Source organism: Phaseolus vulgaris, chromosome 7 (genome assembly GCF_051622355.1).
Source record: "Phaseolus vulgaris cultivar YP4 chromosome 7, ASM5162235v1, whole genome shotgun sequence".
NCBI lineage: Eukaryota > Viridiplantae > Streptophyta > Magnoliopsida > Fabales > Fabaceae > Phaseolus > Phaseolus vulgaris.
Genome location: NC_143504.1, coordinates 5,691,685 through 5,714,048, shown reverse-complemented (window position 1 = coordinate 5,714,048; position 22,364 = coordinate 5,691,685). Strand labels below are relative to the sequence as shown.

Sequence of the window (22,364 nt, the reverse complement as noted above, 5' to 3'; positions counted from 1 at the left end):
CTGAGGTCAAGGTCATGCTAGCCATACTTTTGCCCAAATGTTTTATTGTGGAATCTGCCAAACTTTTCCTGCACGCCTGCTTTTTATCTTTAGGCTCCCCATAAAGGGAAAAACAAATATTTTTGGACCACTTTCTTTAATTTTCCCACGTTGGGGTCCCTTTAAACAGTACTACATCCCAAAATAATAAAAGTAAGGAGAAAGAGAAAGCTCTCAACAAGTAACTTTACTCTTATATTCACTCAGATTTACCAATTTTTTTCTCAATATATATTTTTTTTCCTTTAATATTACTAACACTTCTTATATATTACAACATTCTTACTATACGAGAGAAGTTGCTAAAATTCTAAAATTTGAAAACATGAACACAAGTAATTTTGTTCATGTTGGAGAGTCTAAATTTCATTTTATAACTCAAATTTATATAAGATTTAGATTTAAAGTTCCTTTTTCTTGTGTATTAACCTGAGGTTGTGTTAGATAGACTAGAGATAAGGGCACAAATGACCTCACAGATCTGTTATATCTATTTTATATATAATTTGTAGAGAGACAATGAAATACCACGAATAGGAAAAGTTGCAGGTGTGAACTTATAATCTCTCTCTTTCCGAAATAATGTTCAACTGTACCACGATGGAACTCTCTGCTGCCCTATATTTGTGACTTGGAACACCCACTTCTCACTAAAAAGGCATATATGATGAGATATTGCAAGAACAATGTGTCCAATTTCACTGCAACTGTACATTGGCTACGAATATAATCAGTAGCAGTAGCCAAGGGGAGCTTCCTCGTAGAATTAAGCTATCTGAGAATAAAACAATGTATACTAAATAACTAATCATGTGCTTAATGATAAGAGATAACTTAGAAATAATGTATAATCATGAAGCATCCTTCAGTTTCCATGAGATTGAAAAATGTTAGGAAAGAAAAATATAAGCAAGGTACAAAGATAGGCCAAGTCATTTAATTTGTATTTGTTTATATTTTGGGTGAGTGAAAAGAAAAGCAAAACCCAAATGCAGACCTAATCATACAGTTTTGACTTCACACACATTCTTACCATTCTCATTCAATGGTGGTGGTGGTGGAGCTGTGGATGAGTTCGTCATTGATATCCCAAGGTTGGAGCAATCCAAACCAAAAGCACCTTGAAGACAAATTTAAATTAATCTCAAGTTATTTTTGACGAATTTGGGAACAATGGAATTACAGATAAGTTTTTTCTGTCTAAAGCAGATTAAACATAGGACTTAATTCAAACAAAATGATTTAACTCTAACTGAGGTTTTATTTTCTTACATTCTCTGAAGCAAGGTAAAGCAGTGGCATTGAGAATATTGTAATAGCCAGCATCACAGATGCAATTATAAGAGAAAAATGATGTCTTGTTGCACGAGCCACCTCCACAATCAATCCAATGGCAAGCTACATAAACAAATTACCAAAATGTTACAACATCTTTACAACCACCCACCAGGGAAAAAAAGCTGAAACGTTTGCTGCAAATGATTATATTAGTCAATTACCATCAAATATTGATTCATTAGCTTTTCTTTCTTTCTGTTGAGCAGGAGCAGGGGCATTGGAGCAAGAGTGGTTCAGAGTACCTACATCGGGGATCATGCAAATCTTTCAGCGTCTGGTGATATACAATAAAATATCAGTAGTCATCAAGAAAAGGTGAGAATTGTTCTGAACAATCACAATTCAATTCTTAATCCGTGTGGAGGTTTTCATTAACTCACAATACTTTTCTTTTACTGATGAATTAAACTGTTTCACTTAACACTTTCTGAAGTTAAAACTTTATACTTGAAACAATCAACCAAATGCATAACATGGCAGGTTTAGGCAATATGTACTGATCCCACAATTGAAATAATTATTTCAATATCTAGTGTTTAATTGTTGTTTAAGTACGTGTTGTTGTGCCCATAAAAAAGAGTATGTGTTGTTGTTCTGCATTTTGAACTTAATTATTTGTGTTAATCACCTCTTAATGCAAATGAAATGTTGAACATATCATCACTTAATAGTATTTGTACTCCAGATTACAACATTACGTTGAAACTACAATGTTAGTAACTTCAGATTTATTATCTCTAAATTTAAGCAATGCTTGTGTCATAACACTATATATGTAATTTCACTATATTGTAGCGTACCAAATAGTTTCACCAAATAAAAAAAAATAGTCACAAAAAAACAAACGAACAACATTGTGTTAATATATCATATTAGTTTTATATACTTTTATTTGTAGAGAAAGAAAGAATAAACATAAAAGAGAAAAAAAAATTCAAATGACTGTGTTTTATTATCTATTCATATTAATTAAGAGTGTATTTATAGAGTAAATGAAAAAACAAAATAAAAGTTACAATTATAACTGAAAAATTGATATGAGAAAATATTTATCTTACAGTTAGGAACTACGCAGGGAAGAAACTTGAAGCCGTCATCATGAGAAGAAAGTGTTTGCCTCCAACCTGGATCGCAATCGCATTCAAACAATAAAGTGCCATTGTTAGAAGGCTTGCAAGCTCCCTTTCCACATTCCACTTCTTTGCACACATCCTCTGAACTCACCTCACATTGCAAACAGAACAGCAAGTCAAAACCAAATTCTCAACTCCAATTGAAAAAAAAAACATAACTTGAGAAGACCCAAAGGAATTAAAGTGATGGAACTTCAAGCCAGTGGCAAAAGCAACAAGTCCAGAACCCCAATAAAAGAAAATAAAAGAGGGTCACGTTGACAAACCAGATAATGGAGACATCAGAGGAGATAGGAAATCACTTGTGGTCGAAAGAGATTGCAGAAGAACAAAAAGAATGACAGTTGAGAACCCCATCTTTAACTATGACTAACTATCACGTTCTGCTCTCTCTCAAACTACAACAGCTGTTTTGTTTGTGAGTGTTTGCTCAAGATTCTTATGAATTGGTATCAGTTTTTTTACTGTATCTCTCATCTGCAAATAAGCGGCGGAAGTGGTGACCCTGGCATTAGAGTATTAATCTTGAACCAGTGCCCACGTGGTTGTCGAGTTCTGAAGAATTTATAAAGTCTTGGTCTCTCTCCTCCTACGTCCCAACTAACTTCTCTAGCTTAATTTTCCCAAAATTCTTATCACGAAGAGAGAGGGTCAAAATAGCAGTAACAATAGCTATCTAACAATTGGATACATGTATCCCACCTTTAACTGTTTCTACCTAGTAATTTGCAAACAAAGTCAATAGTCTTTGACTGTATTTAGTGCAATAATCTCATGTTTGATTCTAAACTGAAAAAAAAAATTACTTATTTGACAAAATAGAAATACGTGAAAAGGAAAAATAAATTATGTAATTTGATAACAAATAAGGAAAAACAAAAAAAAAACTGGATAAAAGATATCATACTATATTCTATTATTTTTTTAAAATATTTCTTCTCTTTTACTTTTTTTAGCCATTCCTATTTTAGACTAGTTCTCTTCCTTTCATTTTTCTCTTTCCAAATATAAATTCTCCTACTATGTGCTTTGATAGGTTTATTTTTTTTCAAAATGACATAATTCCATTTGTTATTTTTTAAAATAAACAAGAGAAATTATTCTAGAATTGAACAATTGAACAAGTTATATATGTGAAGTAAAATTTCATATGTGAAGTAAGATTTCAGTAAAATTTGACATAACTTGAATACAACTTCAGTTTAATATGAAAAATACCATTTGTGTAATTTTAAAATAATTTTTTCATCCATTTTAAAAATTATATCATTTATGAAAAAAAAATGATCCTACCAATTTATTCCACAATTTACATGATGAGTGTATTTTTGAAGATGTGATTTCAAGCTGGCATTGACAATACACATTGATTTGCGGGCCAATAAGGAAAAGAAGTACATTCCTCATCAATATTGGCCTTTGAATTTAATGAGGGTTGCAGTCATAACCAGCCGCGGCTAATGATCTGTTAGTTATAGTACATATGATTAGATAATAATTAATGATAACAAAATGATAAAAGTTTAAAAGTTTAATGGGAGTTTGTACTGTTGTTGAATAATTGAAATGCGCATCAGAAAGTGATACATTCAGTAGTTTAATTAATCAAATTCAAATAGGTTGATATATGCAGAACGTAAGAGCCAGAAGTAGAATTTTGTGGTGGTTGTGTAGAAGTTGTTGGCATGTGGTGTTGTGTGTATTTTGTAGTTTGTATTTAGAAAGCCCTTTTTCCTTGTTCAAGAAATCCACCCACAGCACCACGCCAAATATTGTTTTCTCCTTTCCCTTTCACTAATTAATTTTGTTCACAATTGATGAATACAAATTTGCAAATTAAAGAACTAACGTCAACGTTGTGTACCCAATCTTCAGAAGAGAGAGACTATTATACGCTTTCTTTTGTTGTTATGCAAATCATAATAATTAGTGATTGGATTAGCTGCCAAACCCCTAATTAACTAAATCTAGGAGATTCTTTTTTTATTAACTTCTGTTAAAACACACTGGAGAGTCAAAATTATGTTAAGCAATAGTCTAATTATGGTTTTTTTTATCAATGTATTATTAGTAAATGAAATTTATTTTGCATTCTTCTAATTTCAAAATGAACAAAGGTTTGGCATGTAAAAATTGTAATACAATTGCACGCGCTTAAGATTTTCGTGTAGCGTTTTTATAGGATTTGTGTATAGTAGTAATTGATAAAATAACATCTATTAGTATAAAAATTAGTTGTTTATTATTTTATCTTAATATTTTTAATAATACCAAAGATAATGTTTCTATTTTTGTTTTCAAATGTTTTCTTAAAAAATACAAGAGATAATAATGATTAAAACTTGTTAACATCTTAATGATAATAATAATAATAATAATAATAAGTATACTATTATACAAGACTGAAAGATTCGCCAAATCAGTGTTTCATTTCTATCAGTTAAATATGAATTAAGAAAATTCACATACTAAAATAGCAGTCATGTAAAATTTAAAATAACAATCAATAATGTAAACGTCTTTTTAGAGATTAAAATAACAAGTAAATTATTTACTAATTAATGAATAAAAAATTATTTAAAGAAATATGTTTTTTATATACTATATTAATATTTTTTGTTAAAAGAAAACACTGGGAAATTTATTTTTCAGAAAATATTAGTTTTAATTTCTTTAAATAGCTAAGTTTATCTATAATATATATATATATATATATATATATATATATATATATGTATATGTAACAATAATAGTAAATAAAGAGAATTTTTCGTATTGGTTTAACTGCTACTTTCTTAAACTTTTATTCAAACAGATTATTTTTTTAAACAAAAGAAGAGTTAAATGAAAAAGCTAGATGTTTCAAAAAAAATAATTAACTAATAAAATATATATTGATATTAAATTATAGCATATTTAAATAAGATATTAGGATTGAAATGGTAATATATCAAGTTCAAGAGAATTTGTGAATGCCATGTTTTAATATCTATATTTTAATTTAAATTTATTAAAACCCGAGGTTAATTTTACAAAATTAACATAAAATTTGGTTAAAATGTCATTTTTTTTTTATAAATTGCCTTATATATATATATTTATGTAACCAAATAGTTTGATTACAAGAAAGGATAAAGAAATATCCTATGGAATGAATAATAAGAAAGTTATTGAAATAGTTACTCTGATGTCTTTTGTAGTTTGTATAAGGCATGACTCTTACCAAACCAAATTAAGTGTTGAGGCTTATAGGAACTGTATTATATGAAATCAGAGTTGGACTGCAGTTCGACAATAAGGACAGTGGGGATGGGTTGCAAGCCAGGGAAGAAGACATGCAGAATGATACTTGTGGGAGCATGAAAGGTTCATAACATGTTGCTCTTCCCCCAAATCTTCAAGACAAACAGCACACACTTTTCTCTCTTCCTTAACCTTGTTTCCACGCAATAACCATGAACTCTCTAATAACTTCCGACCTAATCCTCCATCTTTCTTCTGGTTACTGCTTTCCCTCACTTTTCCTCCTTTTTTTCTTGGATTCTCTTCTGACCTGCAATATCATGCACGTATTAGGCAACTGGGGTACTTAATTATTCTTCCTCACTCACTCTTACTGTCACATAAGTTATAAATAAAAATGCTTTTTTATTAATCAGGAACCAAATCTGATGTAATAAACTGTTTCAGCTAGTAACCCAAGGTTGAAATTAGCCTTGTGACCTATTCAATCATAGGGAGTTTTCTCTTGGGGTAAAAAACATGTCTTGGATTGTAAAATTGATCAAACTTGATCTTCACAAGTCTAGGATTCTCCTGAGTTTCGTAGTGTATCACGTGGGTGCATCTAAATATTAATATTCCATTCAGACAGCATAGCATGTCTTTAGACCAGAAGGAATCACTAAATCTAGTTGTCAGTCAGATAGAGTTTGATTGCAAGGAAGCACATCGAATCTAACAAATAAAATCATGTGAATCTCCGAATCATTGGAAGAGGAAAAAGAAAATTCCTTAATTAGGGAAGTGGCAAAAAATGAAAAAGTATTAAGAAATGCAGAAAGTGTAGGAGGTGGGAAAATATGTACGATATATATATATATATATATATATATATATACCTGTATGAGGAAAAGAAGTGTCCAAGCTTCTGGTGAAGCCTCTGCCTGGCCTTGAGGGCAGTTTCATCTAAGACAGTGGGAGTCCAAGGTGGGTGGAGTGATTCCTTTAGGTAATAGTTGTGTCGATTTTCATGTCTATGGTGGCTCTCTGTTCTCTTTCTTGCAAGCAAACCAACTCCAGGTAACCTACCAGCCATGAACCAACCCTCTTTACCTGCTCATTCTTATCTCAATTTATGGCTACAAGACCCTCAAATAATGCATCCAAGTTTCTTATGCTTACTTGGGTGTGACAGGTGAGGAAGAGTGAGTTTGTTGTTACCTCTTGGTAAATATGAAAAGTTAAGGGGCCCAATTCTCATCACTCTGCAGCCCTTTCTAATGATTTCAATTTATGTGCCATACATGTGCATTACATGACACCTGTGTAAGTGTATGGCTCTTGGAGGGCATGACAGTGTCGTCTTCTGTGAACTGGCAAATTGTTACATGTTCTTTGGTGCACACCAATTTTACTGGATTCATTTCATCCAGATTCTTTCCATTGGACTTTTAGCAGTTTTTTCCGTAAAGAACACTCTTTTCAATATTATATCCCCAATACCTCATTTCCCCCCCTTATTTCTCCCAATACCACTCTTTTGTACCACCGTGACCCAATTCTCACCTTCATTTTCTAGTTGTGGAAAAAAATTGTTGTTAGGATTTGGTTTCTGAAGAACCGAATTCTAAAAAGTATTTTTTTTCCGATAATGATAACTGGAGCGAAAAAAAAGTTGTGTTTGGAGGATAACTGAAATTTGATTTGTTAAAAATATAATTTTGACTTTGAGTATGAATGTTACTCCGAAATTAGTTATACAATAATGTTCTTAGAAATTGATTACCGAAGGGATAATTTCGGACGATTTTCAATTTTTATTTCTTATTTTTAGTGTTGTAGTAAAAGTGATGTGGGGTTTTTGGTGACGGATAATTTCTTTTTTCTTTTTTTTCTAGCATTGAAGTAGAGTAGGACGAATGGATGTGGTTAATGATAATAATTTAGATATGTATTTTTTTTTTAAAAACTTCATTCAGAATGAACTCTTGGGTGGATGCATTGTCTAGAATTATAAAATTGTTAATTTGTTATATTTTTAAAAATTAAAGTTATCATTATTATTTGGTTAAAAATGAAAAGGAATTAATAAATAAAAAAATATCATTAATATTGGATGAATTAAAAAATAAATGTATTAGTTGTAAAAAATAGAAGAAAGAAACTTAAAATATAATTATTGAAGAAAGAAATGTGTTTTTACGAAATAAAAATAAAAATAATACATTAAAAATATTTAGTTTAAAATTTATTTATTTTTAATAATGAAGAAAATAAAAAATTTAAAACTATTAATGTTATTATTGAAAAAAAAAATATTATTGATGACACTAAATTAACATAGACTATTTGAAGTAGAAGTTGTTTACTAATAATTTCCATTTTTGTAAACAACAACTTTACTGATGACATGAGAATATATTAGTCTATCTAATTATGACTAGTTCTAGTTCCACAATGGCAACAACGTCTCTTACATGATAATTGTGTTGTTATGATTATAGTTCACTACAAGAAAATTATTAAATATAAATTAATTTTAGAAACCAAAATTAATTATTTAAATTCTAAATTTTGTAGCAAAAATTTTGGTAGCTAATTAGATACCAATTTAGAAATTATTTATCAATAATAGAAACTAATTTAGAAACCAATAACTTTTTTAGTTTTTAAAATGGTCTCTAATTTAGCCACTATACCAACTAATTATTTTTTGTCTCTAAAATTGGTTTCTATTAACGATTTTCTTGTAGTGGTTGTGGTTGGTTATTCAATTCAAATTGTGGGGGTGTTGTATTCATTTGGAATGCATTGGAAGAACTTCCTATTTCATTGTACAAGTATGTTGGATGCATATATTGCATGTAATCATTAGCAAAATATGTAGGTGTTGTAAAAAAATAATGATTTTGCATTGGATTCCTTTATAAGAAACGATAATTATGTTTGAACCTATAGGATCCTGTAGACCCCTTTGTGTTAAGTTAATTCCTTTCACTTAATATTTTTATTTATGAATTGAATGGAAAAAACTTCATGACCTTTGTACTTCTAAGAACTCCAAATTGTGTCTCAAAAAGATCCCTTAATGAATTTTTGTACAGGTAGTCATACATAGTGCCTGCTTTTAGGTATAAATGAGGTCGAATCGTAGGGGACCGGTTAATTCCTTTCACTTAATATTTTATTTATGAATTGAATGGAAAAAAATATCGTGACCCAATCGTAAAAAAAAACATTTAATTAATTATCTTTATTAAAAATATCCCAACAATTTTATTTAATTTTTACTATTACTTATTTTGATATCTTTTTAACAAACAAAAAATATCAATATTATAATTTATTATAATTTTTTCATCAAATTTAAATTTTATTATAAAAATATATTTAAAAATTTATTATAATTTATTCTCCTTAATTCAAATTTACTATAAAAAAAACAAACTAATGTTACAATTTTATATTTATTTTACCCATAATATTTACTTATCAAAATACTTATAAAATATTTTATTTCATTCTCTATTGATACTATCCTTTATAAATTTTTATATTTTTAATTTTCAAATTTCAAATTTCCTCCTATTTTAATTTTATAAATATTTAAATTTACTACAATTTTATAAATATTTAAAATTTATTCTTCCTAATTTTAATTAAATTTTCAAAACATTTTTTACTTAAAAAAAAGTTTTATAAAAATATTTTATTTGTTCCTAAATTTATTTTATATTTTTTTTTCATTCACTCCATAAAAAAAAATAAAAAAATATAAAACAACATCTCCAAATTTAATTCCTACATAATTAATTTCGGATAAGGCCAAAATCAAAAACTAAAAATCAAAATTATATTTTTTTAAAATCAGATTTTGATCTTCGAAAAACCAAAATCTCAAAAACCGTCTCAAAATTTAACCCATTATTAACCAATTTCTAAGAACACTCAGGAAAAGTCGAAATTATATTCTTGACAAATCGAATTTCAATCATCCTCAGAACGACTTTTTTCCGTTCATGTTATTTATCATCGAAAAAAACTTTAGAATTCAGTTCTCTAGAAACCAAATTCTCTCACAATGGCACAAAAGAGTGTTATTGGAAAAATAAAAGGAAAAAGATGCTATTGGGATATAATGTTGAAAAGAGTGTCATTTAGAAAAAAAAAATCGTTTTTTTTTTGTGTGTTTGCAAATGAAACACGTGGTTCCCTGTGACATCCTTAAAACGGACACACACATTCTTATGGAACTGAAGTTGTATTATAGCTTGATTGGGGAAACTCACTCGGGACATGTACTATTCAACACAAAATTTACTTGCAACCTATAGAGACCCTCAAAACATTTTCATTTCACATTCCCTAAAAATAATATAATAATATTTTACATTAAAAATAAAATAAATATAATTAAAATATTAGTTTAATGAATTGTTAGGTGTGTATTTTTTTGTGAAGAGTGTCATGTATTATCATCCAAACACTAAGTATCCTTTATACCATTTATTCTATTTGAATACACTACGGGGTTTCTTCGCAACTGGTATGAATTTGGATAAATAAATAAATATTTTGTATTTTTATAATAAATTTGAATTGAGGAGAATAAATTATAATAAATTTGTAACTATTTTTATAATAAAATTTAAATTGGATGAAAAAATTACAATAAATTATAATATTTGTACCGAAATTAAATCTTGATTTTTTTTTGTTAAAAGGATATTAAAATAAGTAATAGCAAAAATTAAATAAATTGTTGGGGTATTTTATAAAAAAATATTAATTGAATGATTTAAAATATTATAAATAAAAGTTAAGTTATGTATATAATGATAAAAAAAATTAAGTGAATAAGTGTATCATTGGGTTTAAAAAAATGTATAAATTATAATTAAAATAAAAGATTATATAAATAAAGAATGAGTTAAGTATAAATATATATATTATAAAGTATAATAAAAAATATTATGTAATAATATTTCATTATAAATATATATAAGAAAATATAAAGAGAAATAAAATATGTTGTAACAACTAATTAAAATATAATTTATATATTTTACGAAGTTTTAGATACCAAAATAAATAAATAAAATTGATATCCAAATTATGATCTAATCATACTATCATATTCATAGTTTTATTCCAATAGTTTTACATTATTAATGTATGTATTGTTTAATTTTAATTTTGTAAAATTCAAAAGATAATTGGTATTCTCTATCATTCGTTAATATAATTTTAATAGTTTGTTTATCCTGTAAAACTTAATGGAAATAAAAATAATTAAATGTAAATTGATTATTCTAATGGGTCTTTGTATGTATCTTGTTTGACAGGTCAAGATCTCAAGTGGTCTAGAATCTACGATGTCATTCGATTATGGAGGATGGGACCTTTCCTTTGAAGTTTGAAGTGAGACTTAGAAAACCATTTTGTAAAAACTGAACAAAAGCTATTTTTGGTAAAATCAGCGGCATTCCATAAATCCACACGCATCATGCAGTGCTAATGGATAATTGAATTTCTTAAAAATCGGTTAAATTCATAATCATAAGAATAGAAAATGACTAAGATAATGGTAAGTAAGAAGATGAAAAAGAAGGAAGAATTTTTATTTTTTATTTACATTATTTAATAAATATATACAAGTATACATAGACTTTCTTCCTCTAAATTAAAGTTAATTAGTTAGAGATCCACTAATTATGTGATTTTATCATTATTAAATTAATTGTATATAGTGTAATCGTATAATATCATATAGTATATTGCATATAATAATTATATATAATTAAATAATTTTTTTTAATGTCTTTAAACAAAATAGTCTCTCAAAAATAAGTTAAGCTGTCCTTCTTATTAAAAAAATTGTTAAGGCTGTCCTTCTTGATTAAAAAAATTGTTTTCTACGAATATGAAACCAACTATTAGTTTTGATTAATTTACTTACTGTTTTCTAAATGTTGTATATTTCGTTTACTATATATATATATAAAAGTGTTTTTGATATTGTGGATTAAATTTATGAAATAAAAGAAATCTATGTTTGGTTATTTTAGTTTTTACTTAACAAGTTGAAAAAGTTTATAAATAAAATTTGAAAGACGGAATACTCACCCAATTCTATCATTCATTTTAATATTTATATTTTCTATATATAAGTGATTGGAAGATCTTTTATAAATGGATGTTTTCTTCAATCTTCATTAATAATTTAGTGCTAAGTATTTGAAGATTCACCCTCGATTTTCAAAGAGTACCATCATTTTTACTTTGGAGAGCATTATTTCTTCCCACGAAAAAATGAATGTTATTCACTGGTAGGTTTAGATGTAAAGCGACGTTACAAAACTGCGTGAGAGATTGTTCTGGAATTAACAGTTTTGACTTTAAATACGAAAAAGAGAGGGGGAACTGTAAGATAATGGTTTCTGGTGTTGATTTCAACCACATTTGGATTTGTTTGAATATTTGATATGGAAAAATTCTTTACAAATTGGCACTTCCAATTGCCAAGTGACTGTGAATGATATAGTCATTTGTTAGGAAGGAGTAAAATATCTGATATTCCAACACCTACCTATCTGCAATTCGTGGTGGAGAATAGCTCGAAATTGTTGTTGATGAAGAGTGAGTGGTCTCTGACATAAATTACATGAAAATGATTGAGAAACCTACACTACATATAGGCCACCAATGTAATTGTGCAGAACAGAACTGTTAGATTGTGACAGCTACTGAGACATGAAGAAAATGAAACATGGACTCCCATTTCCCTGGTCCATTAAGGTTTCCACAATGTGGTCAGATATTGCTGGGCTTTAATCCACTCTTATCTGCACTTCTGCAGTTTTTTTCTTTTCAAACTTATGTCTAAGGTTAGGATAAGACTACTGTGGGGAGGAATACAACAAGAAATTATTAATTCATGGTTTAAAATAACTTTGCCTTTAACAATGTTTTATGTGACATGTCAATAACTCTATGTGATCATTGTTTGTGAAAAAAGAGTTAACGTGTTGGTTGCACACTGGAGCTCTATCATCCTTTTAATACCATTCTTTTAATACAGACCATTACACCAAATTTTTTACTTTAATAGAATTGTTGAAAAATCCTACATATTTTGTCTTGATTATTTGAATGTATATATATTATGAATATAATTTATAGCTTCATATTCTTTGAACTCTATTTATAGTTTTATCATAACTAAGATATACAACTTAGGAAGTTCAGATACTCCTTTTGAATGATGTGTCCGTGTGTGACACACGTATTAGATACCGACACTCATAAGACATTCGTAGGACACGTATCAATGAAATGTTCGATTAAAAAAATATTTGTTAGATTTATGACAATTCTAACACGGGTCTAACACAATTTTAAAAAGAATAAATACATTAATTTTCTAAAAATTCAAACTTATTGTATAAATTTTTATTATGATAATAAAAATAAGAAACAAATCTTTTGAACCAGTAATGGAAAAACATATCTCTACTAAAAAAACTGAAACATACTTAGTGCATTTAAAACTTTATTGTCAATTTATATATTTCATAATTATATTAGATTTGTATATTTAGAAATTATATGCATCTTCGTGTCCGTATTTGTATAGTATACAACGTGTTCTCCAAATTAGAAAATATTAACTCGCAAATGGATTGAATTCCATATATTAACATCTCACATCTTTTTATTGCTTGGAGCCTAGAACATAATTATGGTTTCTTTGGGTACACTTTTCTAAATTTTTGTCTAAAACTTTGTTGTCAGATAGTGAAGTTAGGTTATAGGTTTAAGTTTGTGTTTGATAGTTGTTGCACGGATACCAAACATAGATTCACATGTTCAACGGAGAAGCAAAAGGAGTGATGATGGATTGAAATACTCAACTCTAACCTAATCACACCCCTAATTAATCCGTTTTTTTGTCTTTTTTTTTGGTTCTTTATCCTCCTTCCTTTGGCAAACTTTGTCAATGAAGCACTTTGCTTGATAGTTTCCTCATTATGTAAAGCATAACAAGTGAAGCATGTGCTTGCAGCTGTACAAGGACCATACATATAAAAAAGTTTAAAGAATCAAAGAATCTTATCTCCGATTAAACATCTTTTGCATGCATTGGTAGTGAAATATCTTTGAAATCCATGTGAAGAGCATTACAACCATTAATATAATCTCTTTAATGTTTCCCCCCATAATTTTGTACTCTAAGACTCCTTTTTTATTTTGTGTTGAGAAATCCTAGGCATACATTCAAAAGTTAAAACACCAAAAGTTTACTTTTCTATTATCGTTTAGGTTTGTGTTAGAATTTAACTTCATTTCTTACCCCTTAATTCTATACCCTCTAATGAGTTCAGCTGTAATAAGTTTTTTTTATCATTTATTCTTCATTTAATTAAAATAAGTTGTTTATGATGTATGAGAAGATTTATAAATTGTTATTTTTTTCTTCTTTTATCAACAGACTACTTGAGTATATGTGAACACTTGTAATCATCTTTTTTATTGAATGATAATCTACAAAAGTAATTCTTTGTATAAATTTGTATTCATCAGATTTGCTTTTAGTGTGAACCATCTCTTCTGACAAAATATATATATATATATATATATATATATATATATAACATTTTCTTTTCCATTTTTTATCTCGTCTTTATTCACCAAAATTTTATATTTACTTTGATAATTTCTTTCATTGTTAACATTTAACATGCAATAAGAACTTAAATGTTCTCTGAGGGTTGTGTGAGAGAGAAAAAGATGTGAGAGAAAAAAAAAACTTGAAAAGTTAGAGAGAGAGAGAAATCATAAAAAAAACATCTAAAAGAAATATGGTATTTACCATTTGTTACCTTTATCATTATTTTTTTTTCTCTCGCATATACGAATTATATAGATGAAGACTTTGTAAGATTATATTGAAAAATTGTAATATTCAAACTCAATTATCTAAATACCTCATAGTCATACAATTCAAAAGACACAATGACAAAATGGAAAAGAAAGGAAAAATACTTTATCATCCAAACAACTTTATATGTTGATATTTTCATCAATATGGTGACTCTTAAAACTGTTAGGGAGCTTACATCAATCGAATAAAGTTTCAAGTGAGTGATAGTACAAAGATCATGCATATTTTAAATCCAAAAAGAGGGTTTGAAATTGTTAAAATCAAAGATAACGATTTTCTCAAAAATTTAGTTTACTCATTGAATTTTAAAGGTGGTCACTTCTATAATGTTGTTTGGAGAAGAATTTAGTGACTACTATGTGGTGGAGAAAAATCATCTTGTTTTGTGAGAGGTTTGAATTAAAAATATTTTTTTCATAAGATAATAATGATTCCTCCAAAAATAACGTGATATAGTTAATGAATGTTTAACAAGGAACTAAACACATGCTTTTAGTAAGAAGGAGAATATGGAAGATAACTATAACCTAGTAACACCCACCAAAGTTAAAGTCCAACAACGAAAAAGTCAATGGTGCTGAGAAAAAAAATTGAAAAACATAACAATAGGGGTAAATGTTTTGCTTATAGAAAAAAATCGTAGTATTTTTTTTTCCAATCCTAGAGTTTATGACCAACTTGGACACACAAAGATATCTAGTAAAAACAAACAAAATTAGTAAGGACATATTGTTGATGTTTTTTAACAATTTGTTGCAAGTACTCAACAAGAAAGATAATAAAAGTTTGATTGGTTTATAAACCATGCACAAATCACATGACTCAAAATGCTATCATCTTAAAAGCTCTACACAAACATACATGTTTAAAGTCGCTATAATTAATGGAGAACATGTGACACTAAAAAGAAAAATACAGAGTTGTGTTTTTTGAGACTTCCTTGAGTACAAAATACATGTCAAATATTCTATTTGTACATGACTCATGAGTGTATTAAGTTAGACAAATGATAGAGAAAAATTATTCTTTAATTTTTTTTAAAAATAAAGTGTAAAATATTTGATCTATTTAAAAGTGAATTAATGACCTACTAAATGAAAGATAAAAGTTTTCCAGTTAAATAAACGAAAAAAATGAGCATACTTTTGCAAGTATGGCAAACAAATCACATTTGTGACGGAAGAGATTTGGTCACTCAAATTATTCCACTCTAATACATAAGAGCTTAGGTAAAATTATTTGAAATAGTTTCAAAATTACTAAAAGTACTAACGCTTGTGAAGTGTGTGAATATGGAAATGGAGTACATTACCCTTTTCCACTTGTAGCAACCTGGAGACTGTATTCCCCATGTGGAGAAATCAAGGCAGAAGATAACTAAAAGCTAGAGACACTCCTACATGCCCCCACCTAGAGGATCTTCTCATCATAGATCATATTAATTAAATTTTAGATATTGATGTTCTAGACGTGTCTTTACATGTTTCATGTCAAATTCCATAATTTACATATTTTCCTTCTTCAGATAATGCAAGAACTTTCCAAGAAAATACATCATTGATGTCATATGATCAAGTGCCTCCCTATGGTTTTGGGTTGGATTCATTGAATCATCCTTTAATTAATATTTTAACCATAACAAGACAACCTTCTTCAAAAAACCTTATCACCAATCAAAATATTGTGTTCTGTTTTTGTCTCCTCTGTCATCTTATAACTTAATTCATAATTATTAGTATGATGTTTGATCAAGTTGAGTGCCCTAGGATCATATATTCGCTGGAATTACTGATAGTATTCCGTACTTTTTACCTTGCTTTGTTTCAGCTAGACTCATCTGCATATAACAAATACTCTGTATTAGATGTTACAACAAAGTACATCTACTGGGCTGGTTTTGGAATTAGAATAGGAAATTTACTTTTTCTGATTTCATCTATATCTTTTGATTTAAATATATTCATAAATGGCTATCACAATTTACAAGGATTATGCAGCTATAGGTGAATTTGTTTGGTTATAACATCCACTAAAACGCTGATTAAGAAATCAAGCAGAGAACTGGTGAAGGGAATGAACCAAATCCCAAGATGGTGTTTCCCTTAACAGAACACCAAGTCAAATGAGGAGCATATAAACATGCCATGTGATTGCCAACTCGTTGTATGCTAATGAAAAGATATCATTTAAACAATGCAAATCATCTGTCTATGATGGCTAAGATGGGCCCTATCCCTATTAATTTCATATTCATGTACATGAACCACTGCTTTACATCCATGCTAATTCACCTTTGGTTAGAATGCATTATTTGCGTGCAGTTTATCAAATCTTAATCATAGTTTTATTCATTCACCTACTTCCATATATGCCATTAGCCAAGTAAATAAAATGATGCGGATAATGCTTCCTCTTTGTACAATTCAGCATGAAAATCACAATTTCTTACATCAATTTCTCAATATGAAAAACCACCCTTTATAAGCTATTAGGCTATACTTCATTTTCAACAGATTTTTGACAGGTGAATCAAACACTTTACTGCATTCAGTCACCACCTAAGCCAACCAATTCAGTTGCCTAATAAAGGTTGTTGTCAGTGGCCCTCTGACTCATATGAGTATACTCCCCCATGCACAGTCCCAAAGTGAAAAATAATTTGATTTGACTACTTAAAAATGTAACTGTGCGTGTTTAAGTTCATTTATGAAGTTTTGCAAGTTCTTTAAACAATCTTGCAGGGAACCACTAGGGGATTCTGCTCGACATTGTAGCATAGAAGTTCTTGAACCCATGTAGTAGTAGCCTTTGCTTATAGGAAATGTAAAAGTTATGACTTCTCTCAAGGGCTTGGTATCAGGACAAAAAATTGGGTAGGGTCAACCGGGAAAACAAACAAACAAACTTACTTTTTTGTAGAAGAAAAAAAAGGTTAACAAAAACAAACACTAGAACAATAAATAACCCTATGTCTTAGCTAAACGGGGTGGACACGTGCACATCTTCAGGACCCCTACTCAATCATTTATCAGTGGATCATGCAAGGTCTTTTAACTTTCTTTAGTTCACGACCCCTGTAATGGACCCTCAATTGAACACTCTCCTACCCAAATATGAGTATTTTACACGGATGCTGCATGTTCTTGATCTACTATCACATGGTTTCTGATCTATCCCATTCCACATTAACTGACATAGTAGATTACTAAAACACCCTTATGGCCACTGATGAGGAATAACTACCTATAGGGATAGCACGGGAAAGGAAAATTCTTTTTCACTTTAGACTTTGGAGGGCAAGGAATCTTATTATCTTAATCAGTAACAGTTACATAATGCTCTAGAGTGTGGCTTATGAAGGGGGCTTCCTCTTGGCTTTTTTTTTCACACAGCCAGGCCTTACCTGTTGCATGGCATAGAGACCCCCAAAAATATATTCTCAAATTGGTGGTTAGTATTTAGTACGGAAAAGATGTGATGAGACAGTGAGTTTAAGCTGTCAAATAGCGTTATCTATTTTTAATAAGGGGACCATGATGTTGAAAGCAACTTAACAAATGTAGATATGAAGAGATCTACAGATCGTTTTTGTTACTTTCTTTAAGTGTTGTTGCTACTTGCTAGTATCATATCAGCTTACCAGGTGTTTGAAAGAGATGGGGAAGACAGGAAAATGGCTTAGAAACTTGTTGACAGGTAAGAAAGACAAGGAAAAGGAGAAGGAAAAATCTACATCTAACCTGATTTCTTCTTCAAATGGAACAGAAAACTCAGCCACTCCAACTTCCACAACCCCAAAGGAGAAAAAGAGATGGAGTTTCAGAAGATCATCAGCCACTTCCACAGCCACACCAATAGCAACTTCCAAGGAATTGAATTTTGTAGAACCAAATGCCACTGCTTCACAGACAGTGCAAGCTGACAATGATAATCAGAATGAGCAAAGGAAGCATACCATGGCTGTGGCTGCTGCCACTGCAGCAGCAGCTGATGCTGCGGTGGCAGCTGCTCAGGCTGTAGCTGTTGTGATCCGTTTGACTTCTGCTTCCAATGCAACATCTAAAAGCTTTGAAGAGGCTGCTGCCATTAAAATCCAATCAGTCTTTCGGTCTCACTTGGTATTTCACTTTTATGGAAGCTAGTTTTGTCTTTCATTCAATCGTTGATATTTGAGTGTGTGGTTGTGTGATATGATATGTATCATTGTTTATATGACAGGCAAGGAAAGCATTGTGCGCTCTAAGAGGACTAGTGAAGTTGCAGGCACTGGTAAGGGGTCACTTGGTGAGAAAACAAGCCAGAGCAACACTGAGATGCATGCAGGCTTTGGTGACGGCACAAGCTAGAGCTCGTATTCAGAGGATCCGAATGGGTTCAGAAGGAATTCCTAATCAACAACAAAGAAAAGCCACACATGATGATTTGTTCATGCATATATATAATGTTAGTATCATAACTGCTCTCAGTTATCTTTTGACAGTAATATGATAGTTCAAATTGAAATTTCAAGCGTTTATGGGATATATAATGTACATGATGATGTGAAATTCTTCGATTATTTGCGGTATCTTTTCAGCATGATAACGAAATTTTGCACGGAAAGAAAGTACAAAAATTTAATTTTTGAAATATATGCTAAAGCAGTCTAGGAAATGTGTGTATCATTGATATGAAGTATGGGTTTTTGTACATATAGGAAATGGAGAGAGGCTTGGAAGACAACATCAAGATTGTTGAGATGGATGTTGGTGAAAATAAAAATAACTCCAGAAGCAGCAGTGTGTATCATCATGAGCATCAAGAACAACATGACCACAGATTTTCCACACATTATTCAACAAATGGTTCCTACTCGAAGGAAGAAAACTACAAGGTGTCACCAGCTCCATCAGCATTGACAGAGTTGAGCCCAAGAGAATGCAGTGGCCATTTTGAGGACTGTTTCAGCACAGCCCAAAGCAGCCCTCAGTTCCACTCTGCTGTGTCAAGAACAGAAAATTCAAAGCACCCTTTTTCTTTCCCTAGGCCAGCTTATGCAGAATCTATCTGCTATGACTACCCTCTGTTCCCAAATTACATGGCCAACACTGAATCATCAAGGGCCAAAGTCAGATCACATAGTGCACCGAAACAAAGACCAGATTCATTTGAGAAGCAACCAAGCCGGCGAAGAGCTTCAGTTGAGGGAAGAAATGTCCCAAGGCCAATGAGGATGCAAAGGTCATCTTCACATGTGGGTGTTACTGCTCAAAACTATCAATATCCTTGGTCAATCAAGCTTGATAGATCCGCAGTTTCACTCAAAGGCAGCGAGTGTGGCTCTACAAGTACAGTACTTACTACAACTAATTATTGCAGATCTCTTGTTGCATTTGACGTGAGTACTTTCCATTCTCATACTCATCTCATACCACTTTTTTTTATCATACACTTGAATACTAGAGTAGAGATAAACAAGAACAATTAAGAGCAACCATGTTTGCTGTTTAATAATATACATGCTTATATGTCTGTATATTCTTAATATCAGTTTGTAACATTGTTGTGTCTGACCATGTTTTTTCGTTGCTTGCTTTGACTGCAGCCACGTGGAGATAGTTACTGAAGACAGTTTGCAAGAACCTTGTCTTAAATCAAATAAAGACAGTTTGCAAGATGACCAAGTCTAAACTTAAGAGTTTCAGTTTCCTGAGTTTTTCTTCTTTTAGATTTCAAAACAAAATAATAACTTGCTTTTACAACAGAGTTGTTGTGAGAGAGTTGTTGATTTCCAATGGTTATAGAGTTTCTTCTTCTATTCATTCTTTGTCATGTTTGTTGATTAATTTGTAATAAAACATTGTAACTATTCCTGACCTGTATAAATTTACCTACTCAGATTACTACAGATAAAAAAAATATATAGAAAGAATATCACAACAATAGATATTAGTTGGCTTTTTTATTTACCAAACTCACTCATACTTAATTATTATATTGAAGCTAGTAATTTTTTTATTATGCTGATATTTTTCATTCTATGTAAGTTAAGGGTTTTTACTTATTTATATAGGAGTATATTTTTGTCAAATTTATTTATTAGTCAACAATAGTCCAAATTTGTGATCAATGTCAACAGAATTATTTTAACTATATTTTTTATAAAGATATTTTTGTTATCGTTTTCGACTCAATATCTACTTTCTTTCTGGATTGATGTAATTTTTTGTCCAAAGCCACTTAGAAAAAAAAAATGTTTGTTGAGAAAACATTTGATCAATTTTGACTAAAATCGTTTTGGTCACTATCACTTGAGGAAATTCTTTTAACCAACATTACAAAAAAAAAGTTAACCAAAATGTTGACTAACTATGTCAAAAAATTTACAAATTTGACTAAAAAATAACAACAAAATGCGATTAAATAATGTCAATCATTAAGTATCACTACAATAAAATCATGAAATAAAAATCAATTTTTAGAGACCAAAATAATTAGTTGCAATAGTGAGACCAAAATAATTAGTTGCAATAGTAACTAAATTAGAGACCATTTTAAAAATTAAATAAAAAATTGGTTTTTAAATTAGTTTCTATTATTGTTAAATAGTTTCTAAATTGGTATGTAATTAGCAAACAAGGTTTTAACTACCAATTATTTAGTTTCTAAATTTGGTTTCTAAAACCTTGGTTGTGAATTAGATACTAATTTAGAAACTATTTAACAAACTAATTTAGAAACCAACAAATTTTGTAGTTTCTAAAATGATTTTTAATTTAGTTACTATTGCAACTAATTATTTTTGCTCTCTAAAAGTTGGTTTCTATTTCATGATTTTTTTTGTAGTGTATGTTTAATATTGAAATAAAAAATTTATTTTGTGGTAATTGAAATATTTATCTAATAAAAAATTTAGATTCAATAAATTTAAAATGCTTTATTCAAATAAAAATGAAAACAATTAAAATTTAGAATAATTGAATTTCTTTAAAAAAAAATTGTATCCGAATGATAAGAAAAATAAGTATATCTATTTTAAATGCAAATAAGATATAAATGTCATACGAAGTCAATATAAAATTTGACTTGGTCATTCTAATAAAAAAAGTCAAGTGCATTAAAGTTTGATAAATTATAAAAGTAGTATTATAGAACAAATTTTTTCATAAGTCTTAATCATAAAACATAAATTACACGTTACCATATAATATATTCATAAAACACATGTTATCCGTTATCATATAATATATTAAAAAAAACTAAGTAATATTGATGTACCTTAATTAAGTTTTAATAGTAATGAAGTACTTTATAAATTTTGGTATTTTAACAGAATCTCTATTTAAAAAAATATTCTTAAATATTTAAAATAAATAATTTTTATTTCTGTTTAATTATATTTTTGTTTGAGTTTCTTGTCAATGAAATGACATAATTATTAATTCATCTTGTGGCGGTGGAAGTTAGAGGTGGAGATTAACAGAGAAGGAGAATAAGGCGCTCAATGGAAAAGAAGAAAAAGAGGATAAAATTATGATATCGTTTATTATGTGGAGGGGAGGAAGAAGGCATGGAGGTGCAAAAAGAAAATATGGAGGTGCAGAAAGAATTTTCCCCAAATTTTGGTAGATTGACCTGTTTCACAGGCTTATTAATCAGCTCATTTTCTTAAAATAAAAATAGTTTTAAAAATATTATTTCTTTTGTGT

General features: G+C 29.3%; 3 protein-coding genes across 3 annotated transcripts; 1 reads left to right on the top strand and 2 right to left on the bottom strand.

Annotated features, from left to right (window-relative positions):
* Positions 1-495: 495 nt before the first annotated feature.
* On the bottom strand, positions 496-3,188 carry LOC137827651 (uncharacterized). Its single transcript, XM_068633868.1, has 6 exons — positions 2,777-3,188; positions 2,436-2,591; positions 1,539-1,619; positions 1,312-1,437; positions 1,073-1,159; positions 496-814 (listed from the first exon to the last, which is right to left on the bottom strand). The coding sequence occupies exons 1-6, from the start codon at positions 2,865-2,867 to the stop codon at positions 738-740; spliced, it is 618 nt and encodes a 205-aa protein (XP_068489969.1). The 5' UTR covers positions 2,868-3,188; the 3' UTR covers positions 496-737.
* Positions 3,189-5,662: 2,474 nt separating this feature from the next.
* LOC137827650 (uncharacterized) lies at positions 5,663-7,354 on the bottom strand. The gene is made up of 2 exons (XM_068633867.2): positions 6,632-7,354; positions 5,663-6,063 (listed from the first exon to the last, which is right to left on the bottom strand). Exons 1-2 carry the CDS (start codon positions 6,826-6,828, stop codon positions 5,781-5,783), a joined length of 480 nt encoding a protein of 159 aa, XP_068489968.1. The 5' UTR covers positions 6,829-7,354; the 3' UTR covers positions 5,663-5,780.
* A 10,664-nt stretch (positions 7,355-18,018) lies between these two features.
* Positions 18,019-20,629, top strand: LOC137828766 (protein IQ-DOMAIN 19). Its single transcript, XM_068635451.2, has 4 exons — positions 18,019-18,794; positions 18,895-19,119; positions 19,373-20,053; positions 20,261-20,629. Exons 1-4 carry the CDS (start codon positions 18,333-18,335, stop codon positions 20,279-20,281), a joined length of 1,389 nt encoding a protein of 462 aa, XP_068491552.2. The 5' UTR covers positions 18,019-18,332; the 3' UTR covers positions 20,282-20,629.
* Positions 20,630-22,364: the final 1,735 nt, after the last annotated feature.